The sequence below is a fragment of the Engystomops pustulosus genome, chromosome 5, assembly GCF_040894005.1.
Source record: "Engystomops pustulosus chromosome 5, aEngPut4.maternal, whole genome shotgun sequence".
NCBI classification, from domain to species: Eukaryota; Metazoa; Chordata; class Amphibia; order Anura; family Leptodactylidae; genus Engystomops; species Engystomops pustulosus.
Window position 1 is genome coordinate 110,207,943 of NC_092415.1, and position 25,689 is coordinate 110,233,631.

Here is a 25,689-nt window from a genome sequence, read left to right on the forward strand (position 1 = left end):
ATACTGTACCCCATATACAGTCCCCTCCCAGCTTAGTGATATACTGTACCCCATATACATCCCCCCAGCTTAGTAATATACTGTACCCCATATACAGTCCCCCCCCCAGCTTAGTAATATACTGTATCCCATATACAGCCCCAGCTTAGTAATATACTGTATCCCATATACAGCTCCCCAGCTTAGTGATATACTGTACTCCATATACAGCCCCCAGCTTAGTAATATACTGTATCCCATATACAGCCCTCCCTTCTTAGTAATATACTGTACCCCATATACATCACCCCAGCTTAGTAATATACTGTATCCCATATACAGCCCCCCAGCTTAGTAATATACTGGATCCCATATACAGCCCCCCAGCTTAGTAATATACTGTACCCCATATACAGCTTAGTAATATACTGTATCCCATATACAGCCCCCCAGCTTAGTAATATACTGTATCCCATATACAGCCCCCCAGCTTAGTAATATACTGTACCCCATATACAGCTCTCCAGCTTAGTAATATACTGTATCCCATATACAGCCCCCCAGCTTAGTAATATACTGTATCCCATATACAGCCCCCCAGCTTAGTAATATACTGTACCCCATATACAGCTCTCCAGCTTAGTAATATACTCTACCCCATATACAGTCCCCTCCCAGCTTAGTAATATACTGTATCCCATATACAGCCCCCAGCTTAGTAATATACTGTACCCCATATACATCCCCCAGCTTAGCAATATACTGTATCCCATATACAGCCCCAGCTTAGTAATATACTGTATCCCATATACAGCCCCCCAGCTTAGTAATATACTGTACCCCATATACATCCCCCAGCTTAGTAATATACTGTATCCCATATACAGCCCCAGCTTAGTAATATACTGTACCCCATATACAGTTCCCTCCCAGCTTAGTAATATACTGTATCCCATATACAGCCCCCAGCTTAGTAATATACTGTACCCCATATACAGCCCCCCAGCTAAGTGATATACTGTACTCCATATACAGCCCCAGTTTAGTAATATACTGTATCCCATATACAGCCCCCAGCTTAGTGATATATAATATATAGCATCCCCCCCTAGTATAAAATAATTATGGCCCCAAATAATACATATAGCATCCCCCCCTAGTATAAAATAATTATGGCCCCAAATAATATATATAGCATCCCCCCCCCTAGTATAAAATAATTATGGCCCCAAATAATATATATAGCACCCCCCCCTAGTATAAAATAATTATGGCCCCAAATAATACATATAGCATCCCCCCCCCAGTATAAGATAAGTATGGCCCCAAATAATATATATAGCATCCCCCCCCTAGTATAAGATAAGTATGGCCCCAAATAATACATATAGCATCCCCCCCCAGTATAAGATAAGTATGGCCCCAAATAATATATATAGCATCCCCTCCCCCTAGTATAAGATAAGTATGGCCCCAAATAATACATATAGCATCCCCCCCCTAGTATAAGATAATTATGGCCCCAAATAATACATATAGCATCCCCCCCCCCAGTATAAGATAAGTATGGCCCCAAATAATACATATAGCATCCCCCCCCCCCTAGTATAAGATAAGTATGGCCCCAAATAATACATATAGCACCCCCCCCCCTAGTATAAAATAATTATGGCCCCATATGATATCTATAGCGTCCCCCCCTCCCCCAGTATTAAACGTTTTCTAGCCCTATATAGTACCCCCCCTCCCAGTATAACATGAAACCTCCCCACATTTAATTAAAGTACATGAAAAATAATAAAATCATACTCACCTGCAGGCAGCTGCTCCCTCGGCGCGGCTCCGGTCTTCACGCGGCCTTCACTCCGGTCTTCCTGTGTGCCGCGGCTCCGCACAGTGACACAGGCGCATGACGTCATGACGCCTGTGTCACTGCTTAGGACGGAGCGCGCAGCTGCCGGAAAGGCGCTGCGTCGCTCCGCATATAAATCGCGCCTGTGTCTTAAAGAGACAGGCGCGATTTATTTAGCTGGTGGGCGATTCGGGCGTTAATGGACGCCCGAATCGCCCACTTTAGAGCGGCAAATTTCGCCGCCCTTTACAGGGACCCGCATTCTGCCGCCTGAGGCGAGATTTTCATCTCGCCTCATGGCAGATGCGGCCCTGGTTGTAGGGGCTTTGAACGTTTCACATTTTCATAAAAAACGCAAAATACTGCTATTGAGGGACCTGCACAGGTTTTATGAAGTTTGTTAACCCTTTAATTGTTTTACAGGGGTTAAAACAAAATCGGATACAATTTTGAAAGTAATTTTTTTTTTGGCTAAATTAATGTGTTTTTCAAAAAATGTACAAATTCTCAGTGGATAAAATACCAAAATGCTCCACAAAATTTGATACCCAATCCCTCCCGCGTATAACAATACCCCATATGTGGTGGTAACCTGCTGTATGGGCACACGCCAGGGCATCGAAGGGAAGCTGCGCCATTCAGAGCAGATTATGCATTGTCACTTTTTATTGGCTATGCAATCTTTATTTTATTTGGCAATTTGGATATATAAGGGCTTATTTTTTGCGACATGAGATGCATTTTACAAATATTTCATTTTAGTGGGTCATTAGCTTATTGATGAGATTTTATTAACTCTTGAATGTATGGGTGAAAAGAAAATTGTCAATTTTGGTTTCCTTACTTTTGTATTTTTGGGGGGTCGTACACCGTACACTGAAAATACTATATTATCTTTATTCTACAGATCACTACGATTATGGTGATACCTCATTTATATAGTTTTTCATTTATTTTTACAATTTTACTGGAAAAAAACTGATACAGAGGAAATCTCATTTGTTTTTGCATCGCCATCGCCAGACGTAACTTTAATATTTTTTAGTTGACAGAGCTAGTTTAGGGCTTATTTTTTATGTGTTGAGTTGTCCTTTCTATTGGTACCAATTTGGCGCAAATAACTTCTTTTGATCACTTTTTAGAACATTTTTTTGAAGAGATTTTATGAAAAATGTAAATTTTTGGCAAGTTTTTCGTGTTTTGTTTTTACAGTGTTCACCGAGCGCGCCCAATAATGTTTCTGAGTTTTTGTAAGGATTGTTACGGACACGGCGATTTCAAATATGTGGGGTTTTTTGGCGATTTTGTGGGGGTTTTTTACTTTATTACATGTGTATAGAGAATGTTTGTGTTTAGGGGACTTTAACTTTATTTAATTAATTATTTTTATTAAAAAATGTTTTTATTTAATGTTTAAACTGTTTTTATTCACATTAACAAGTTAGCTTGAACAAGTGATTCATTGATTGATTGGTCCATGGCTGGATATTACTGTCAGGCTCCAGGGGCAGTGGACCCACTGGACCACCGCGAACAATGACCTAAGCTGAAACCTGGGACTGGAATCTAAGTAGCACCCGGTTTTCACCAGAGCCTGTCGCAAAGCGGGTTGGACTTGTTGCAGCGTGGTACCACCAGGTTGTTCCACAGGTGCGACTTTATCTGCAGTGGCGGCCAAGGCAAGGTACACCAACCTTAGACAGAATCGTAGTTGGGGACAGGCAGGAGGTCAGGACGGTCAATACGGGATCGGAGTCAGGGGCATAGCAATCGGTCAAGGCAGAAGAGGAGCGAAAACACACTAAACACAAAGGGCATGGGAACAAGCTTTTTCTACGGCACTAGACACGAAGATCCGGCAAGGTGTGCAGGGAGAGGCTGGTTTATATGGAATTCTGGGAAATGGGCAGCGGCAATTAACGATGCACTGGCCCTTTAAATCTTCTGAAGCCGGCGCGCACGCCCTAGGAGAAGGGGATGCGTGCAGATTTCTGTGCTTTTTTTTTATTGTTCTATCATTACTAACTTTGTTTTGTTGCATTGTACCGCTTCTGGCTCTAATAAAACATTTTTCAGATCTCCCTTACATCAATTTTGTAGCAAGACTCCAGTTCCACAGCTTGTTCCATCACTCCCCATTCACAATTGGTAGAAGGAGTGCCTTATATCTACAGAGGAAGCAAGATTTATAAAACCAGTGTAATGCAAAAGTTTAATAGATTAATCAGTAAAAGGTAAACTCACTCTCATCGTTCAAACTACTATGGTGAGTTACTGAGACGTCAGACTGTGTGAGGAGTCTCAGACTCAAGAATGTTAAACATGTTATCAGGTTATATACAAGCCTTAGTCCAGGTCTTGAGATGATACAGATGGTCTCGAATCTGTAGCTTTTTGTTTCTTCTGCGATCTCCACAGTGAGGACAGGGGCAGAGAAGGAGTTGCCTCTCTCAATGGTGACCAAGGGAAGCAGGTTGAGCTTAGAAAGTATTTGTTCCCCTTCTGGAAAAGGAGAAAAACAAATGTTGCTTGTTCTCATAGTGGAACAGAAGCTTGAAAGGAAATGACCATCTACAGGATAGTAGGGGGTGAAAAGCTCTTCTCTATGTAGTTAGTTAGTTTCCTGGCCATTTCCATCACTCCATCCTTGACTGTAAATTAATGTGGCTTCACAAAAATATCTTGTGGAAGACTATTGGATCTAGCTAGTAAGCGTCTGAGATGTCTGGTATCAATTACTGGGCACCTCATAACTTGCACCTAAATGGAAGGGGGGTGCTGTGCCGAGGAAGAAGATCCTAGCAGGAGTGGCAAAGTATCTAAACTAGGATTGCGGTAGGAGGAAAAGCAAGACGCTAAGGGGGTAGACAGGTCAGAGAGGGGACAGCCTATGTTGCTGGGTGGATATATGTGACAGTAAAATTACTATAAATCAAATAAATAACTGTGGAAAATTAAAGCTTATGTTCACAAATGCCAGAAGTATTGCAAGCAAAATGGGTGAGCTTGAGGCTCTGGTATTAGATGAACTGTTAGATGTAGTTGATGAAGCAGAGACATGGCTAGATGCATCACATCATTGGAGTGTTAATATTCAAGGTTTTACACGCTTTCAGAAAGACAGGGCAAATAGGAGGGGAGGTGGTGTATGCCTGTATGTCAGAAGAGAGTGATTGTGAATGAGACAGTGGTCAATAAAGAGTGTGAGGAGGCCGAAACTTTATGGAAATTCAAAGGCAGGAGAGCTTTGAGAAAATTATTTTTGGTGTGATTTATAGAAATAGAGGGTCACCTATATAAACAGATGGAGCGGGCTGCACAGGAGGGGACAGTAGTGATCCTGGGAGACTATAAGTTTCCAAATATAAATCTGTGAAGGGGAGACATTTTATCAACTTTCTGCAGAATTATTTTATAGTACAGCTTGTAAAAGATCCTACAAGTGGTGATGCTTTGTTGGACCTTGTGATTTCTAACAATGTGAAATTTGTCCAAAATGTGTGGGAAACCCTTGGGAACAGCCATCATAACATAATTATTTTTCTTAAACTGTAGAAAGCAAAAATATGTGGGAAAATCAAAAACATTGAATTTTAAGAAGGCTAATTTCCTGAAATTCAGGGCTGCACTACGGGATACAGACTGGGATCAGATACTGTCACATGATGATACTAATGGCTTACAGCTGCCGTTAAAAGGGCAATTAATGATTAAAAGAGGGCATTCAGAAAATATAAATCTAATTGGTTACCTGAGGCTCTCAATAATTACAAAACACTTACCAAAATCTGTAAGAAGGAAATAAATTCAGCCAAAATACAAAATGAATGATAGATGGCCAAAGTTATTGGCCTATTATTGCTGTGCTGCTGTCTAAAATCTTCAGAGATTTCCTAATGACTGGTACGGCGCCACATGACTGGCGCAAGACAAATGTGGTGCCAATATATAAAAAAGGCTCCAGAACTTTGCGAGGCAATTACAGGCCTGTAAGCTTAACTTCCATTGTGGGGAAAATATTGGAAGGGTAAATAAAAGACTATGTACTGGAGTATGTGACATCAAATAGTATAATAAGTGACAGCCAGCATGGGTTTACTAAGAATAGAAGTTGTCAAACTAACCTGATCTTGTTCTATGAAGAGGTGAGCAGATCCCTGGACGGAGGAGCTGCTGTGGATATTGTGTTCTTCAATTTTGCAAAGGCATTTGACACTGTCCCTCATAGACGCCTGATGGGTAAAATAAGGGTTTGGTAGAAATAATTTGCTTATAGATCGAAAACTGGCTGAAGGATTGTATCCAGAGAATTGTGGTCAATGATTCCTATTGGTCACCAGTTATGAGTGGTGTACCCCAGGGTTCTGTGCTTGGCCCACTACTATTTAATATATTTATTAATGATATAAAGGTAGGAATTAATAGCACTGTGTGTATTTTTGGAGATGACACCAAGCTGTGTAGTGTAATATAGTCTATGGAGGATGTTCATAGGCTACAGGGTGACTTGGACAAACTGAGTGTTTGGTCATCCACTTTGCATGTGAGGTTCAATGTGGATAAATGTAAGGTTATGCACCTGCGTGCTAATAATTCATAGGCAACATATGTTCTCGGGGGAGTAAATCTGGGAGAGTGCCTTGTTGAGAAGGACCTGGGGGTACTAGTAGATCATAAATTAAATAACAGCATGCAATGTCAATCAGCTGCCTCTAAAGCTAGCAAGATGTATCAAAAGTGGTATGGACTCTCGGGATAGGTATGTAATATCACCACTGTACAAGGCATTGATTCGGCCTCACCTGGAATGCAGTTCTGGGAACCAGTACATAAAAAGCAGGTACAACAAAGAGCCACAAAAATCATAAGGGGTATGGAAAGTACCAGTTATGAGGAAAGATTAAAACAACTAGATTTATTTAGTCTGGAAAAGAGATGACTACGAGGGGACATTATTCATTTATATAAATATATGAATGGTCCATACAAAAAATATGGTGGAAAATTGTACCGGATTAGATCAAATCAAAAGACAAAGGGGCACAGTCTCCGTCTGGAAAAAAAACAGGGTTTAATCACCAGAGGCGACAGGGCTTTTTTACTGTGAGAGCTGTCAATTTGTGGAATAGCCTGCCTCAGGCGCTGATCATATCAGGGTCAGCAGAGAGCTTCAAGAAGGGTTTAGATGCCTTTTTACACCTAAATAACATTGACGGTTATGTTAGATTTGTTTCCCCTAAATCTCTTCCTCATCCAATCCCTTCCCTTCCTTCATTGGTTGAACTTGATGGACATGTGTCTTTTTTCAACAGTATAAACAATTACTAAATTATAACTAATTACCATATCAACTTGCACGCCACATTATGGGCATCTGTGACTCAGGAAGCCCTCTAATACAAAATCATATTGCATGCAGCAATTTTCAAGGTACTTATTCTTCGCTGTAGATGCATCAAGCTGGCCTATAAGATTTGTGGGTGTGCCAAGGAGCTGGAAGTTGCCAGAGCAGAGTTGCTCCCTTTTTAAAAAAAAAAAAAATCTCTCCCCTGTCCACCTGTCTTCCTTACGGTCTTTAGGTAATAAAAGCGTAGGTGTCATATTGGAAGCTGCGGGGGTCTGTGTGATGTGAGGGTTCCCACTATCTTGATCCATTGGCCTTACAAGGGTGTAGGGGTTGTAAACTGCGTAGTCTTGTGATGGGACCTCAGGTGGAGTGGTTGAGCTTTGACATAGCTGAAGATGGCGCCTCGTCATGTGCAGGAACTCCTCTACAGAGTGCTGTGATCAATTGGCTTTGGACCTCTACAAGCCCCCTCCTGTCATAGAGCTGGTGCTAGGTAAGTCTATGGAGCTTTAGGGTTACCAAAGGTAAGCCGTTGAGCGATATATGCAGATGGGAGGTTATAAAAAATAGGACTTTCAATTCATTTATTTGGTTTTTCAATGAATTATACAACATGTACACACAAACACCAGAAAGTGAAAATAAAACTGCTTATGAGTGAGAAGAAAATAGTGTAACTAATCAACCCCTTTATCTATCATCATACATGTCTCCACACCCTTGTTATCACTTGTTAGTGCAGAACTTTTCAGTATTTGCAACCAACCATGATATGTAGAGAGAACTATCCAACACTGTCATAAATGTAAACATTGGTTTGTGAAAAAAACATTCTATAGCTTTACACTGTTGTGCGCAAACAAGTCTTTTCCCATCAATCACATACATTCATTCTTCTTTCAATAGAGGAGATTTCATGAGGTAGAAAGAACTGTGTAGCGTCAAGTTTGCAGTAAGGGTAAGCAGTACTGTAGATGAACTGTTCAAAGCACAAGTTACAAACATGGCCAAAGTGTTTATGGACTCAATCAGTGAGAAAGAATGCTACACAAGGGTAGTATAGTAGAAGGAATAGAAGCACTCTGTGCAAAAAGATAGTATGTATTTTAACAATTAATAAGATCACATGGCAGTAAACAAGCAATGAAGACATATAACACTTCTAAACAAAACAGGAGTCCATCCAACACCATGAAATATAGCAGAAATGGAGCTTTGCTATTCCCCCAATGCCCGTTTTTAAATTTTTACATTTCATTTATTTCTCCTATTCTCTAAAAATCCAAACTTTTTTAAAGCATGTTTTATGTACTGAGCTGTATGTGGGCTTGTTTTCTACATAACAAATTGCACTTCCTAGTAAGAGTGTTAAAAATCCTATGAAATGAGTCATCATGATGTTAAGGTGTTACCAATTTTATAAAGGCTTTATTGTGTTTTAATAGATTTTAAATATTTTACCCTTTTGTACAACAAAAAATTCTCAGTTTCCCAATATATCCAATTTATTTTTAAATTACGTTGCAAAACAGCAAAAAAAGCGGTGTTTTAGACAGTTAAGCGCTTTTTCCGTTATGAGGTTCACTGACAGGAATAATTATTTTTATATTGTGATTGACTGGGAATTTTGGGACATGTGGATCCTTTATGATTTTATTTGTTTATTTTTATATCAGTTCCAGCGAAAGGAAATAGATCTAAACTTTTAGGTTTTTATTTATTTATTTATTATTTTTTTTAGGCTCACTAGGTTACTTGAGCCCTTGGAGTCTAATTCCTACTTACATATACTTCAATAATAATGTATTGTTTAACCCATTGTTCAAAGCAGGTTGACGGAATTTAATGGTATTTTACAGACAAAACCACAAATGACAGACCTTTTCTTATTAATTGTCAGATAGAAATGTGAAACAAGTTATGTTTAGACTTTGCTGAAAACTGCAAGGACTGGTAACAATACGTCTAAAAGCATGACACTATGTAAAATGGGCTTGTAGAAGCAGGTGGAGTCACACTATGGGTGTGTAAGTGGGTGGTATATTGGATAGAATGTAAGTGGATAGTTTCTAGGTTGTTGCTCCAAATACAGTGAATGCAGATCTATCATACATTACAGGTGTGTTAGATCTGGGTGTGGGAAGAAGATTTTTAAGACAAGGCAATACATGGAAGTGACAAGAATACATTGCAAGGTAATGATCTTACATGAATGTTATGTGATTATGTTATAGTGTTTAAGAAATAAATAGTTAAATGATAATGATAAAGAGTGTTAAAAGTTACTAATACTGAAAGATACACATACACACACACACATATATATGATTTGTATAATAAGCAATCTTTGAAAATGTGTGCGGCATGTGCCAATTTCCAATACTTTTAAAAGAGTGCTGGGGAGTTAATGATATGCACTGATACTTTCTTAGAGTGTTTGCTTATATCTTCTCTAGGTCTGATGCATGACAGATGTGGTAAATATGACATGTGGACTGGTGACCGTTTGGCAACCACTGAGGAGATTGAAGGGACTTTTACTACTGGCTGCTATTGCCTCTATGTTGTTCTATGGTTTCCTACTGTTAAGTGAATACAGAAAAATACTGAAAATAAAAGATAGTAATAAACTGGATGTGAAGGGTCTGAACATTGAGAAACACAATGACCGCATGGAAGTATCTATCAATCAAAGTAAACTCGACTATGAGCATCTGAAGAGGCCAGTGTATGAAAAACCACCACTGGACCCATATGCCGTAGGAGAGTTTGGGCGCCCAGTGAGGCTCAATCTTCAGGGGGAAGAAAAGAAGCTTGAAGAGGAAAGTATCAGAAAACATCAGATAAACATCTACCTCAGTGACCAGATCTCACTACATCGCCATCTAATCGAAACAAGGAACCCAATGTAAGTCAAAGTAAACACCCAATGAGGTTTTGTCAATGCAAATGACAGGGAACCGCTCACGGCTCATTATATCACAGAGACTAATCAGAGCTGTGTGTTATACACAGGTATATTGAAAAATTATCCACATTTTTACTATACAAACAATATTTGTTGGAACAGGAAAAAAACTTTCATTTAGTTATTTCACTAGATGCATTGAAGCATTTATGTGTTTGATATGCAACACAAGACTAGTGTTGTTGAGCCCTGCACTGTCGCAGTCGGCAACAAATTAATAAATTCCTCCTTTGTATCAATTCCTCAGCGTTTTCTAGTTGTTCAGCGGATAGAATCTGTCCATGATCATGTTATGTGCAAGTTATTTTGAGTTTGAATATTTTTTTTACATTTGAAGGAGTTGTAATGAAGTTGCAGTATAACCTGAGTACTACAATGTTTATGCGTCAGAGGGAATCTGCAAGGCACGCCTCTGTATTCTCTATAGACACTAAATTGAGCAGTAGGACAAATGCTTGACTGCAGCTTCATTCATACTCCTTGTTAATATTATTTCCATTTATGACATTTAGCACAAAATGCAGGACCCTCTTAAATCCTTAATGACTGGCGTTTCGGCTTTTTACGGCAGTCATTAAGGGTACTTCTTATGACGTGATGCCTTTCTATGGCGGCACATCAGAGGAAGTTTGCAGGACATCAGGTCCTGCTTCTGCCGGGGTTAAGCTATGTTAACACAACCTAGCCATGGCAATAACAGCCGGGATTGGGAAAGTTCCGATCCCGGGTGTTTAACCTCTTAGACACCATGGTCAAACACAGACCACGGTGTCTTAGTGGATGCAGGGGGAGCGCGCTCCCTCTGCTAAGGATCGGCACCATGCGGTATGGATTGGAGGCATCCTGTATGGAACACAAGGTGCCGAAGAATACTAGGGAGCTGCAGCCCATTTTAACTATTTAGACACCGTGGTCAAACTCAGACCGCAATGTCTTAGTGGTTGCAGAGGGAGTGTGGCTGCTATTTTCCGTTACAGGGTTAAACGCAGTGAAAAACCATTATTATATTATTTTTACTATTTTTCAGTTTCATGTGCCGCCGTCTTTTTGTGAAATATAAAATCCTAATTCCTAAAATAATTATGTTTTTTTTTTAATTAAAACTTTCCTTAGTAATGGTGATGTCAAATAGACGGCGCTCATTACTAACGCTAAGGCCTAGAAAAGGCTAACACTAACATAATCATTACCCCGGGAACCACCGACATCAGGGGTGGCGGGAAGAGCCGGGTGCAATCCAGTACCTGACCATCTATAGATGATCTAGTACTGGGGCGGCTACAGGCTGGTATTATTGGGCTGTGATGCCCTCTCAGCCCGTGAGCCCTCTCCATGCACCGGGACCCGATGCGCGCCGTACTATTCTAGCGGGAAGGGGTTAATATATCAATTTGCAGTAGGTGGGCCCCCAGAAACAGTTTCACTGGTGGGCCCTAGGTAGGATGGATAGAGACAGAGATAGGGGGATATTTATCAGGAGTGTCTGAGGTAAAACTATTCCAGTTGCCCATGGAAACCAATCAGAGATCAGCTGTAATTTTATAAACAGCTGTGGGAAAATGAAACTTGAGCTCTGATTGGTTGCCATGGCCAACTACAGGAGCTTTGCTCTCAGCACTTCTGATATATCTCTCCATAGACAAAGCGACAGTCGGAGTCAGAGACAGTCACTGGAATGAGAGTGGGGGGAACCTGGGTAATAGTGATCATAATAACATTGATTTTGTATTACGCTTTACTAAGAGCGTTAGGGAAGGGGCAACCAACACTCTAAACTTCAGGAGGGCAAATTTTCAGCACCTAAGGGAAGACCTTAAAGGCATAGACTGGGACAATGTTCTCAAAGACAAAAGCCCCCCCCAAAAATGGGACTTTTTCTCATATATTCTAAAAAAGTCCTGTGAGAAACACATACCTTATGGGAAAAAGCATAAGAGGAACAAGAAAAATACATAAATGAGAAAGATAAGGCGTTTAAGGTGCTAAAACGTGAAGAAAAATAAATCCTGTAAAAAGCAGATCAAGGCCGCAAAAATAGAGACTGAGAGAAATTTTGCCATATTATTTTTAAAGTATATAAATGATAAGAAACTAAAAACAGAGAGTGTGGGCCCCCTTAGGAATAACATGGGGGTCATGGTGGAAGGAGATGAGGAAAGGGCCAATCTACTGAATGTCGCCTTCTCAACTGTCTTTACCCAGGAAAATCCTCTGGTGGAAGACACAATGAGGAAAAATGTAAATTCTCTTTGGAATGTCAACAGTTTAACCCCGGAAGAGGTACGGCGCCGCCTCACAACCACTAAGATAGATAAATCACCGGGGCCAGATAGCATACGCCCCCGGGTTCTGCATGAACTATGTACCGTGATAGACAAACCATTATTTTTAATATTTGAAGATTCACTGAGGACTAGTTATGTTCCACAGGACTGGCCCATAGCAAATGTGGTACCACTATACAAAAAAGCATCAAAAAGCGATCCTAGAAACTACAGACCTGTGAGTCTAACTTCTGTGGTGGGGAAAATATTTGAGGGGTTTGTTAGAGATGCTATCCTGGAGTATCTCACTGTGCACAACCTTATAACCCAGCATCAGCATGGGTTTATGAGAGATCGGTCCTGTCAGACTAATCTGATTGGTTTCTAAGAAGAGGTAAGTTCAAGAATGGATCTGGGGGACGCTGTGGATGTTGTATATCTGGACTTTTCAAAGGCATTTGACACCGTGCGGCATAAAAGGTTGGTATATAAAATGAGACTGCTGGGAATAGGGGAAAATCTGTGTATTTGGGTAAGTAATTGGCTTATGATAGAAAACAGAGGGTCGTCGTTAATGGCACATTCTCAGTTTGGGTTTATGTTACCAGTGGAGTGCCATAGGGGTCAGTTTTGGGGCCACTTCTTTTTAATATTTTTATTAATGACCTTGTAGTGGGTTTACACAGTCAAGTTTCAATATTTGCAGATGATACCAAGCTGTGTAAAGTAATAAATACTGAGGTCGATAGTTTAGCATTGCTATGGGGTGCTGTGGTGGTGGTCTGGGGCTAATTTGACCTGAGGTACAGGTATATTACTTTGACACTTGTGTTATAACTGAGATGTACTTTATATTCTCTGTGCTCAGTATAGCCCCTATCTCTATACGTATTGATTGATTTGGTATGTCGTTATGACGTGTTACTCTTTATTATGGTTAATGGACTGACCACCACCATGCTGTTTGTTCTTGTGGTTTTAACGTGTATGTTTTTAATGTCCAATTTTTGATTGTCTATATGTATTGTGGGGATTTGGCCCAGTAGAGACCGTGGTATCGGGGTGCTGTGATGCAGTTCACGACAGTGACACCAAGGTACAGTCCAAAACAGGTCTCGCCTGCGTTTATTGCAGCAAAAGTAAAATAAAACAGCCTTCACATTCAGGCATCCAAACAAAATAATATCCTACCCGTCAGGGTGCTAACTAAACATAGGTTCTCTGACTCACCGCTAACAAAACACTTTTGTTGCTCCAGGCCCAGAGAACAAGGCTGCGTGCTCCCCAGCCTCCTGCCAGAGAGAGACAACCACTTCAGCTCTGCTGAGTGATTTTATCCAGGCTGATTAGGCTGTTCCCATCACCTGTGTCCAAGGTGCTGGACAAACCCACCTCAGCACTAAGGCCTTGCATAGAAGCAAAACCTAGGGGAAACATAGCGCCCATCCACAGTTAACCCCTTCAGTGTCTCACATACCCTCCCCCTCTGTTTGACCCTGTGGGGACGAACACTTTTGGCCATCAGACAGTGGGTACGGGACAGGGCATCGGCATTCCCATGCAGCTTTCCTGCTCGATGTTCCACCGTGAATTTGAAATTCTGCAGCATTAGGAACCACCTTGTGACCCTGGCGTTCCTCTCTTTGGCCTGACTCATCCAGGTGAGGGGAGAGTGATCAGTCACTAGTGTAAACTGTCGCCCTACCAGATAATACCTCAGGGATTCCAGAGCCCATTTGATCGCCAAGCACTCCCTCTCAACTATACTATAGTTCTTCTCAGGGGGTGTGAGCTTGCGGCTCAGGAATGTCACGGGATGTTCCTCACCCCCCACTACTTGGGACAGGACAGCCCCTAAGCCCACGTCAGAAGCGTCAGTCTGCACAATAAAGGTCTTGGTGAAGTTAGGGGTGATCAGTATCGGTCCCTCACACAAAACCGTCTTAAGTCGCTGAAACGCCCCCTCAGCCTCTTCACTCCACTTTACCATCACCGCCCTGCTACCCTTGGTCAGGTCAGTCAGGGGTGCCGCTATGGTAGCAAAATCGGGGATAAATCGGCGATAATAGCCCACTATGCCCAGAAAAGCCCTCACTTGCTTCTTGCTCAAAGGTCGTGGCCACTGCTGGATCGCCTCCACTTTATTTACTTGGGGTTTGATGACCCCTCGCCCAATACGGTACCCCAGGTAACGGGCCTCTTCCAGACCCAGTGCACACTTTTGGGGGTTCGCTGTCAGCCCTGCTGCCCTCAGGGAGTCTACCACTGCTTGTACTTTGGCTAGATGACTCTCCCAGTCGTTACTATAGACTATGATGTCATCTAAGTAGGCCGAGGCATAACTCCGGTGAGGTTTTAGCACGAGATCCATTAACCTCTGGAATGTGGCGGGAGCCCCATGTAGCCCAAAGGGAAGTACCACGTACTGAAAAAGCCCATCAGGGGTAACAAAAGCGGTCTTCTCTTTAGCCCTGTCAGTCAGGGGTACCTGCCAATACCCTTTCGTCAGGTCAAGGGTGGAGAAGAACCTAGCCTGTCCAAGTCGTTCTATCAACTCGTCAACCCTGGGCATGGGATAGGAATCAAATTTGGACACCTCGTTCAACTTCCTAAAATCATTGCAGAACCGTAGGGAACCATCAGGTTTGGGAATCAACACAATAGGACTTGACCAGTCACTTTTAGACTCCTCGATAACCCCCAGGTCTAACATCTGCCTGACTTCTTCGGATATGGCAAGCCGGCGCGCTTCAGGGACCCGGTAGGGTTTTTGGTGTACCCGGATGTGGGGTTCGGTTATGATGTCATGCTTGATGACTGAAGTACGTCCCGGTAATTTAGAGAACACATCCACATTTCGGAGCACAAACTCCTTCGCTTCCTGAATCTGGGCCCTGGAGAGGGACTCCGAGATCCGTACTTCAGGCACCTTGGCATCGGGTACACCTACCTCCGGGGTCCCCTTCTTGGAGACAGACGCCTCCTCTACTCCCATGGCCACCAGGGACTCTCTTTCCCTCCATGGCTTTAGGAGGTTCACGTGGTATATCTGTTCGGGTTTCCTTCTCCCCGGCTGAGATACCCTGTAGGTTACCTTCCCCACTCTCTCCATGACCTCATATGGTCCTTGCCATTTGGCCAAGAACTTGCTCTCCACGGTGGGCACCAGAACTAGCACTCTGTCGCCTGGGTTAAAGGTCCTGAGTCTGGCTGACCTATTGTAGACCCTAGACTGGGCCTCTTGTGCCCTTGTCATGTGCTCCTTTACAAGGGGCATTACCGCCGCTATGCGGTCCTGCATAAGGGAGACGTGTTCTATCACACTACGGTGGGGAGTCCTCTCCTGTTCCCAGGTCTCCTTGGCTACATCCAAAAGCCCACGTGGGGAACGGCCATATAACAGCTCAAAGGGTGAGAAACCCGTGGAGGACTGGGGAACTTCCCGTATGGCAAACATCAAATAGGGCAACAAACAATCCCAGTCCTTCCCATCTTTGCTGACCACCCTCTTAAGCATCCCCTTCAAGGTCTTATTAAACCTCTCGACCAGGCCATCTGTCTGAGGATGATACACAGAGGTGCGGAGCTGTTTTACCTGTAGTAGCTTGCACATCTCCTTCATTACCCTAGACATGAATGGGGTACCCTGGTCAGTCAAGATTTCCTTGGGGAGGCCTGTGCGTGAGAACACCTGGAACAGCTCCCTAGCAATATTTTTGGAGGAGGTGTTCCTTAATGGAATCGCCTCGGGATACCGCGTAGCGTAGTCCAGGATAACTAGGATGTATTGGTGCCCCCTGGAGGATTTGACTATGGGGCCAACCAGATCCATTGCAATCCGTTCAAAGGGCACTTCTATAATTGGTAGCGGGACCAAAGGACTCCTGAAGTGGGAGACCGGGGCAGTAAGTTGACACTCAGGGCAGGAGCTACAATACCGGTTTACCTCCTCCCACACCCCGGGCCAGAAGAATCGCTGCAGGATCCTCTCTCGGGTCTTCTCAGCACCTAAGTGCCCTCCCAGCACATGTTTGTGTGCCAACTCTAGCACCAGCCTACGGTGAGATTGGGGTACTACAAGTTGCTCAACCTCCTCACCCCGTATCTGGTCGACCCTGTACAACAGTTCCCCAATAATCACCATTCGGGGGTATATTTTATCAGCCCCTGGTATTTGGAGTACCCCATTTACCACCTTAACATTCTCCCGTGCTTTAACCAGGGTAGGGTCCTGTAGCTGTGCAGCCCCAAAATTTTCACGGGAAATCTCAAGGTCCAGCATGTCGGCCATCTCCTCGTGGCCCTCGACCTCCCCAGCTAGGACCTCTAGGGGAGAGAATTCATCATATGGGGTCACCCCTACTGCTGGTGTGGGTACATCGGCCTCAAAGGGTTCGGGGGCCAAGGCCGGACATACCTGATGTCCATTATCTGCAACAGCACCTGAGGTGGGTCTTCGTCTCCAGAGGTCCCAAAACACCGGTAAGTCTCTGCCGATAATAGCCTCATGAAACAGGGACCCCACCACCCCCACTTCATGGGTAACAGTACCACAAGGGGTATGTAGGTTGATGACAGCAGTGGGATATTCGCGAGTGTCCCCATGTATACACAACACTCCCACTCTCCGCCCACTGTATAGTCCAGGATCAACCAAAGTTCCCCGCACCAGGGTGACCAGACTCCCTGAGTCTAGCAAGGCTTCCACTGTGTGACCACCGATTGTGACCATGCATACTTGGGGTTCTGCATCCGTGACTGACTCAGCCGCCAGAACTGGCCGGGCAAACAGTGACACTCGCCGGGTCTGGTTGCAGTCCATTGGCTCCACTGACAGTGGACAGTTGGCAGCAATATGGCCCATTTCATGGCACCGCCAGCACTGGATACGGCCATGCCCTCTGTCACGAGCCTCACTGGGTTTCTGGGTATCCACGCCCCCCAATGAACCCCCTCCCAACCTGACATGTCTCCCCTTTTCCGCAGTAGCAGTCTTACCAGCTGGTTTGGTGACCCTGTCACTGGCACTGCTTCGTGTGGGAGAGGTAAGTAGAAGGTCCTCCGTAGCTCGATACCTCTCTACAAGGGACACAAGCTCCTCAGCTTTTGTGGGACCGGCCTGTCCAACCCACCGCTGGAGCCGAGAGGGCAGAGAACGGGTGAATTTGTCGAGGACCACTCTCTCCACCATCTGTGCTGGGGTGCAGTCCTCTGGTTGTAGCCACTTCCGGACAAGATGGATCAGGTCATGCATTTGGGAGCGTGGGGGTAATTTTTCTGAGTAAGCCCACTGGTGGACCCGGCTGGAGCGAACTTGAACGGTGACCCCAAGACGAGCCAGAATCTCCGCCTTTAGCTGGGGGTACTCACGGGCCTCCGTTTCACTCAGGTCGTAGTAAGCCTTCTGCGACTCGCCGGTCAGGAACGGTGCCAGGACATCTGCCCACGGCTCAGCCGGTAACTCCTCTCGCTCAGCTACTCGCTCGAACACAGTGAGATACGCCTCCACGTCGTCGGTCGTCGCCATTTTTTGTAAAGCCTTTTGTACTGCAGCCCGTGCGGAATGCTGGACAACCGGGTACCCTTGCAGACCAGTATGGGACCCCTCAGTAGTCGTCGCTTGCGGTGCTGCCATCATGCCAGAAAACTTCTCCATCATCAGCTGGAACATGGCTCGGGACTCTTCCTGCTGTTGCTGGAGCATGGCTTGCTGCAGCTGCCGATCAGCCCGGGACTCTTCCTGCTGCTGGCGGGACCTCTCCTCCTGCTGTTGGAACATGGCTTGCTGCTGACGGGACCTCTCCTCCTGTTGCTGGAGCATGGCTTGCTGCAGCTGCCGATTAGCCTGGGACTCTTCCTGCTGCTGGCGGGACCTCTCCTCCTGCTGCTGGAGCATGGCTTGCTGCTGCTGCCGAATAGCTCTGGCCTCCTCTTGCAGGTATTTAATAAAGTCCTCCATCTTGGCTTTATCCTGCACTTTGCCTGCTGCTATCACCCAGGCCATGCAATGTTGCAGGATGTAGCGAGCCTTTCAGGTGTGTGTCTTTTTGAACTGCCCGCATCCTCCACCATATGTGGGGATTTGGCCCAGTAGAGACCGTGGTAGCGGGGTGCTGTGATGCAGTTCACGACAGTGACACCAAGGTACAGTCCAAAACAGGTCTCGCCTGCGTTTATTGCAGCAAAAGTAAATTAAAACAGCCTTCACATTCAGGCATCCAAACAAAATAATATCCTACCCGTCAGGGTGCTAACTAAACATAGGTTCTCTGACTCACCGCTAACAAAACACTTTTGTTGCTCCAGGCCCAGAGAACAAGGCTGCGTGCTCCCCAGCCTCCTGCCAGAGAGAGACAACCACTTCAGCTCTGCTGAGTGATTTTATCCAGGCTGATTAGGCTGTTCCCATCACCTGTGTCCAAGGTGCTGGACAAACCCACCTCAGCACTAAGGCCTTGCATAGAAGCAAAACCTAGGGGAAACATAGCGCCCATCCACAGTTAACCCCTTCAGTGTCTCACAGTATTAATAAAGATTTATATTTTGAATTAATTTTCGGTACTTGCAGTACGACTTATGGTCTCATATGCTTTTTGTTGGTATTCATTGTTTGAACAGCATAGGGATCTGTTACCAAAGAGGTGGGTACTGTTATTGGTATTCATGGTATATAAAATGAGACTGCTGGGAATAGGGGAAAATCTGTGTATTTGGGTAAGTACCGTAATTGGCTTAGTGATAGAAAACAGAGGGTCGTCGTTAATGGCACATTCTCAGATTGGGTTTATGTTACCAGTGGAGTGCCACAGGGGTCAGTATTGGGGCCACTTCTTTTTAATATTTTTATTAATGACCTTGTAGTGGGTTTACACAGTCAAGTTTCAATATTTGCAGATGATACCAAGCTGTGTAAAGTAATAAATACTGAGGTCCATAGTTTAGCATTGCAGAAGGATTTGTGGAAGCTTGAGGAGTGGGCAGAGAAATGGTTGATGAGGTTTAATGTAGATAAATGTAAAGTTATGCACTTGGGCCATGGAAAAAAAGTATAATTATGTTCTAAGCAGTCAATTACTTGGTAAAACTGGAGCTGAAATGGACTTGGGGGTATTGGTAAATGGTAAACTTAATTTTAGTGACCAGAGCCAGGTGGCTGCTGCTAAAGCACATACAATTATGGGATGTATCAAGAGAGGAATAGATTCTCATGATAAAGACCTAGTTTTGCCCTTATACAAATCTCTGGTCAGAACACACATGGAATATTGTGCACAGTTTTGGGCACCAGTGTATAAAAAGGATATAGTAGAGTTGGAATGGGTGCAGAGGAGAGCAATCAGGATTATTAGGGGAATGGGGGGACTAGAATACAATGACATATTATAAAACTTGGGATTATTCAGTTTAGAAAAAAGAAGACTGAGGGGAGACCTCATTACAATGTACAAATACCTGAACGGACAGTACAAGGATCTCTCCAAAGATCTTTTTATACCTATGCCTGTGACCAGGACAAGGGGGCATCCACTGCGCCTAGAGGAGAGGCGATTTTACCATCAACATAGACAAAGGTTCTTTACTGTAAGAGCAGTGAGACTATGGAACTCTCTGCCGCAGGAGGTTGGTATGGCAAACTCTATGTACATGTTCAAGAGAGGCCTGGATGACTTTCTGGAGAGAAAAAATATCACGGGTTATGGGGATAAAACATTTATTTAATTCTTAAAGGTTGGACTTGATGGACTTGCGTCTTTTTCCAGCCTTATATACTATGATACTATGATACTATGACAGTCACTGGAATGAGAGTACCGGAAACTGACAGTCACTGGAATGAGAGTGCCAGAAACAGACAGTCACTGGAATGAGAGTGCCCAAGACCGACAGTGACTGGAATGAGAGTGCCCGAGACCGACAATCACTGGAATGAGAGTACCAGAAACCGACAGTCACTGGAATGAGAGTGCCAGAGACCGACAGTCACTGGAAGGATAGTGCCCGAGACAGTCACTGGAATGAGAGTGCCATAAACAGACAGTCACTGGAATGAGAGTGCCCAAAACAGACAGTCACTGGAATAAGAGTGCCAAGACAAACAGTCACTGGAATGAGAGTGCCTGAGACAGACAGTTACTGGAATGAGAGTGCCAGAAATAGTCACTGGAAAGCGAGTGCCTGAGACTGACAGTCAGTGGAATGAGAGTGCCCGAGACTGACAGTGACTGGAGTAAGAGTGCCAATACAGACAGTCACTGGAATGAGAGTGCCCGAGACTGACAGTGACTGGAGTAAGAGTGCCAATACAGACAGTCACTGGAATGAGAGTGCTGAGACAGACAGTCACTGGAATGAGAGTGCCAGAAACAGACAGTCACTGGAATGAGAGTGCCAGAAACAGACAGTCACTGGAATGAGGGTGCCTGAGACGGACAGTCACTGGAAGGATAGTGCCCGAGACCGACAGTCACTGGAAGGAGGGTGCCCGAGACCGACAGTCACTGGAAGGATAGTGCCCGAGACCGACAGTCACTGGAATGAGGGTGCCCGAGATCGACAGTCACTGGAAGGATAGTGCCCGAGACCGACAGTCACTGGAAAGAGAGTGCCTGAAACTGACAGTCACTGGAATGAGAGTGCCTGAGACTGACAGTCACTGGAATGAGAGTGCCCGAGACTGACAGTCACTGGAATGAGAGTGCCTGAAACAGACATTGTAATGAGAGTGCCCGAGACAGAAAGTCACTGGAATGAAAGTCCCAAGACTGACAGTCACTGTAGAGAGAGTGCCCGAGACAGACAGTTACTGTAATGAGAGTGCCCGAGACCAACAGTCACTGGAAGGATAGTGCCCGAGACCGACAGTCACTGGAAGGAGGGTGCCCGAGACCGACAGTCACTGGAAGGATAGTGCCCGAGACCGACAGTCACTGGAATGAGGGTGCCCGAGACCGACAGTCACCGGAAGGATAGTGCCCGAGACCGACAGTCACTGGAAAGAGAGTGCCTGAAACTGACAGTCACTGGAATGAGAGTGCCCGAGACTGACAGTCACTGGAATGAGAGTGCCTGAGACTGACAGTTACTGGAATGAGAGTGCCCGAGACTGACAGTCACCGGAAGGATAGTGCCCGAGACCGACAATCACTGGAATGAGAGTGCCTGAGACTGACAGTCACTGGAATGAGAGTGCCCGAGACTGACAGTCACTGGAATGAGAGTGCCTGAGACTGACAGTTACTGGAATGAGAGTGCCCGAGACTGACAGTCACTGGAATGAGAGTGCCCGAGACTGACAGTCACTGGAATGAGAGTGCCTGAAACAGACATTGTAATGAGAGTGCCCGAGACAGAAAGTCACTGGAATGAGAGTCCCAAGACTGACAGTCACTGTAGAGAGAGTGCCCGAGACAGACAGTTACTGTAATGAGAGTGCCCAAGACTGACAGTCACTTGAATGAGAGTGCCCGAGACTGACAGTCACTGGAATGAGAGTGCCCTCATCTCACATAACAGAGGTGCTAAGTTCAGGTCAATAAAATCTGTCCAAATGTGCAGTCAGAGATACTTGAACCCATCTTCTACCGGGTTGTCCCCCCTGCACCTGCCACTGATCTATAGGAACTAGGGGCATCACTGCTGACTTTACCCAGTTGATACGTAGTCCTGAATAATTCCCAAACCTGCCTTGCATCTGAGAGGAACAATAGAATGTCATTGGCATATAGGGCTATACGTTCTTTCCCCCTGTTATATTGAAAACCCTGTACTTTCTGATGTTGCTTCACCATGAAAGCCAAAGGTTCTATCGCTAAGGCAAACAGCAATGACATCCTTGCCTTGTGCCCTGCTGTAAATCAAATCTTTCTGACACTGCTCCATTCACCCTTATCCTGGCTGAAGGTGTTACATACAACAACTGCACCCATTTAATGAAATTGGGGCCGAAGCACAGCTTTCTAAGCACTGCCCACAAATAGCCCCACTCCACACAGTCAAAGGCTGATACTCAATTTCAAGCACCATGGGTAACACCTGCCCAGATCCAAGTATCATATCTATTTGGGATAACGAACCATGGATAGCCGACCTACATGAATATTTTCGTATGCCTAAGTTTCTTTCCCTCCACAGATCATGGAGACCAAGTTGGGTACACCATCTCCCCAGGGACGTTATACTACCATTGGGAGTACTATCACCTGGAAACTTATCCAATCCATTATCTAGAACCTTATTAAAATTGCCAATTATGATCAGTAGAACATCAGGTAATGTTGATAGGTGGTCCAACAGGTTACGGAGTGGCACACTAGAAAACGGAGGAAGTATATACACACCCACCAGTATACATTCCCAATTATATATGGGTCAATGAACTTCAACAAATCTACATCTCGGGGTCCGAGAAAGATGAGTAACCAGTGAATGGTAACATTCTATTAATCAGGAGGCGTACTCCCCTTGAGTAGGAGGTATGAAATGCATGATAGCTATGGCTAAGCCAGGTTCTATCAAGAATATTAACATCTCTGGTAAAATGGGTTTCTTGTAATACCATAATTCAAACTGCCTTTTCCTTCGCATAAGCAAACATTGCTCTCCTCTTATCAGCATTTACCCAGGCCGTGGATATTCCAGGACAAACAGTTAAACACTTCACGCATCATGACCCATATTCCCCATATTCTGCCCCTGTGCTACGCTTTTCCCCCCATTCTGACACATCAAACAAACCCCTACCGACATACATAGTTTTGGAATAGACCTTACCCCTCCAGCCCACACCCATTCCCTACCATATAACAGTAAACCTCCCCTCCAGCCTAAGAATTTGCATCCCAGCCAGTAGGTATATCAGCCCCCTTATCCCAGACACTGCGTACTCGTCAGCTGCATAGTTAACTTCAGGCAGCCTCAGAGCACCCAATGTGTTAGGTACAATCATTGAAATATACATTTTCTGTAAACAAGAAGCATGTATAATATAACAGATAATGCGTAGTCTTCTCCTCCACCACCATGCACCGGGTTGCCATCAGGACTCGACATTGGTAGTCCTGTTTCAAGAAACATATATAGTCCTCCACTCCATGGCTATCAGCATTCTGCATTCCTCAAGTAGTGCAGTGGACAATATAAAACATAGTCAACTGCAATGCTCACAGATGGCCCAGGGCATGAGAGATCCACTTCAATCTCCATCTGGTGACCATGCCTGTCCACGTATACATTGTTCATTCACATCCAGCCACTGGAGTGTGGACCGCAGCATATCGAAGAAATGCGTGTTTCCCAGTGCCACCACACTTGCAGGGCAAGTATAGCTTGCGACTGTTCCCACACGTCCCTCCTCAGAGGCGGGAGTGATTTCTCTATGTCTTGTACTCTATTCTCTACAGCCGTTGTTGTCTCAGCCACTTTATGCATGTCATTACGCACTAGTAATATTTCTTCTTTCAAACTACCAACTACGTCAGCTGCATGAGAGCTGAAGTATTATGCTGTCCTGCCCTAATAATATCAGACAATGTGGGCTCAGCCTCTTCCTCCTCCTCTTGGCTGTCCTCTCTCAGCCTCTCCTCCATTATTTCTTCCCCATCTGCTTCCTCCTCACCTCCAGACTGTGGGTCTGCTAATACTGCATATCTGGAGGAGCAGGCTGGCTTCACTGGCTGGGGCTGAGATGTGCTTCTGGATGTCTTCCCGCTCCTGTGGCCATGCGGGCGAAGCTGCCCAGTCTAGCAGTGGTGTCTGCACGCAGGTTCTTCTGAGCGTGCGCTCCCATCTGCTGGCGGCCACCATCTTGGCTGATTTGCTCACTCTGCTTCTCTGCTGCTTCTTGGCACTTGGGTTCTATCGTTCCGACCCAAAAAAGCACCTGCACGGTCCCTAAGGCTCTCTGCTCAATACAGGTAACCCTCTATGCTGAAGCTGTCGACTAACGCTGCTATTTGCAGGATTACACCTGCTGCTAGGCCACGCCCCCTAGGATTACTTAATTAATCCTCTATCTTCTAATCTCACAACCCCAAACAACTATTTGCTACCTTTAATGCCCTTCTACATCCTCCTGCACCCTCTCCAACATCTCTCATTGCAGCTGAGGAATTTGCCTCATATTTTGAAAACAAAATAGATCAGAGAAAGTTTCAACCTTCATCTCCTGCAACCCACCCACAATATCCAAAAAGGGTATTTTTGCTGCATGGAAATTTGCAGAATTTGCTTGCAATTTTGGTGTGCCAAATATAGCTGGGCTTCAGGAGAGATCTGTGTGTGGGGGGAGGGGCGGCATTTAAATTTTTGCCTCAGGCAGCAAAAAGGCGAGAATTGGCCCTGCATCTCACCACTTGTGCAATTGACCCAATCCCATCACATCTTATCCCCAACCTCACAACTTGTGCTTATTCCAGTCCTAACTCGTCTCTTTATCCTTTCAGTATCCACTGGTTTTGTTCCATCTTCCTTTAAACATGCAACTCTCATACCCATCCTAAAGAAGCCTTCTCTGGATCTATCCAGTCCGCTGAACTATTTCCCTATTTCACTACTTCAATTTGCCTCAAAACTCCCAGAACAACACGTCCACCTAGGGCTATCTTCCTATCTCTCATCCAACTTTATCCATGACAAACTACAATCGATCCAATCACTCCACTGAGACTGCCCTGACCAAAGTTTCTGATTACCTACTGTCAGCCAAAGCATAACATCACTACTCTGTTTTCCTCCTCCTTAACCTGTATTCTGCTTTTGACACTGTCGTCCATTCTCTCCTGCTGCATACTTTTTGTGCTCTTGGTATGACTCATGATGCCCTCTACTGGATCTCCTCATACCTTTCCGACCAGACATTCAGTGTCTGTCACTCTCACACCACCTCTTCACCTCGTCCCCTCTTTGTTGGCGTCCCTCTGGGCTCTGTCCTGGGACCCCTGCTCTTCACCCTCTACACCTCTGGCCTGGGACACCCAGTTAAGCCCCATGGCTTCCAATACCATTCATATGCAGACAACACACAGATCTATATTTCTGGTCCAGATATCTCTTGACTTCTAGCCAGAATTCCAGAGTGTCGGTCAGTCATACCCCCCCTTTTCTCTTCCCGTTTTCTAAAACTTAACACAGACAAAACAGAACTCATAATCTTTCCTCCACCTAACACATCGCTCCCAACCATCACAATTCATGGCTCCATACTCTCCCCAGTCCCTAAAGTCTTTGCCTTGGAGCAACCTTTGACTCTGCCTTATCCTTTAAGGGGTTATCCGGGTTAAAA

The 25,689-nt window shown here is 44.7% G+C and overlaps 2 protein-coding genes across 2 annotated transcripts in view; both read left to right on the forward strand.

Annotated features, from left to right (window-relative positions):
- Positions 1 to 9,760, forward strand: part of GALNT4 (polypeptide N-acetylgalactosaminyltransferase 4) — a 154,480-nt gene extending 144,720 nt beyond the window's left edge. Inside the window, exon 11 of the mRNA XM_072152910.1 lies at positions 9,635 to 9,760. Within this exon, the coding sequence (XP_072009011.1) occupies positions 9,635 to 9,640 (6 nt within the window). The 3' untranslated portion in view covers positions 9,641 to 9,760. The remainder of the gene's footprint in view (positions 1 to 9,634) is intronic.
- The window catches only part of LOC140133149 (polypeptide N-acetylgalactosaminyltransferase 12-like), a 116,337-nt gene continuing 100,291 nt past the window's right edge, over positions 9,644 to 25,689 (forward strand). Inside the window, exon 1 of the mRNA XM_072152907.1 lies at positions 9,644 to 10,086. Within this exon, the coding sequence (XP_072009008.1) occupies positions 9,644 to 10,086 (443 nt within the window). The remainder of the gene's footprint in view (positions 10,087 to 25,689) is intronic.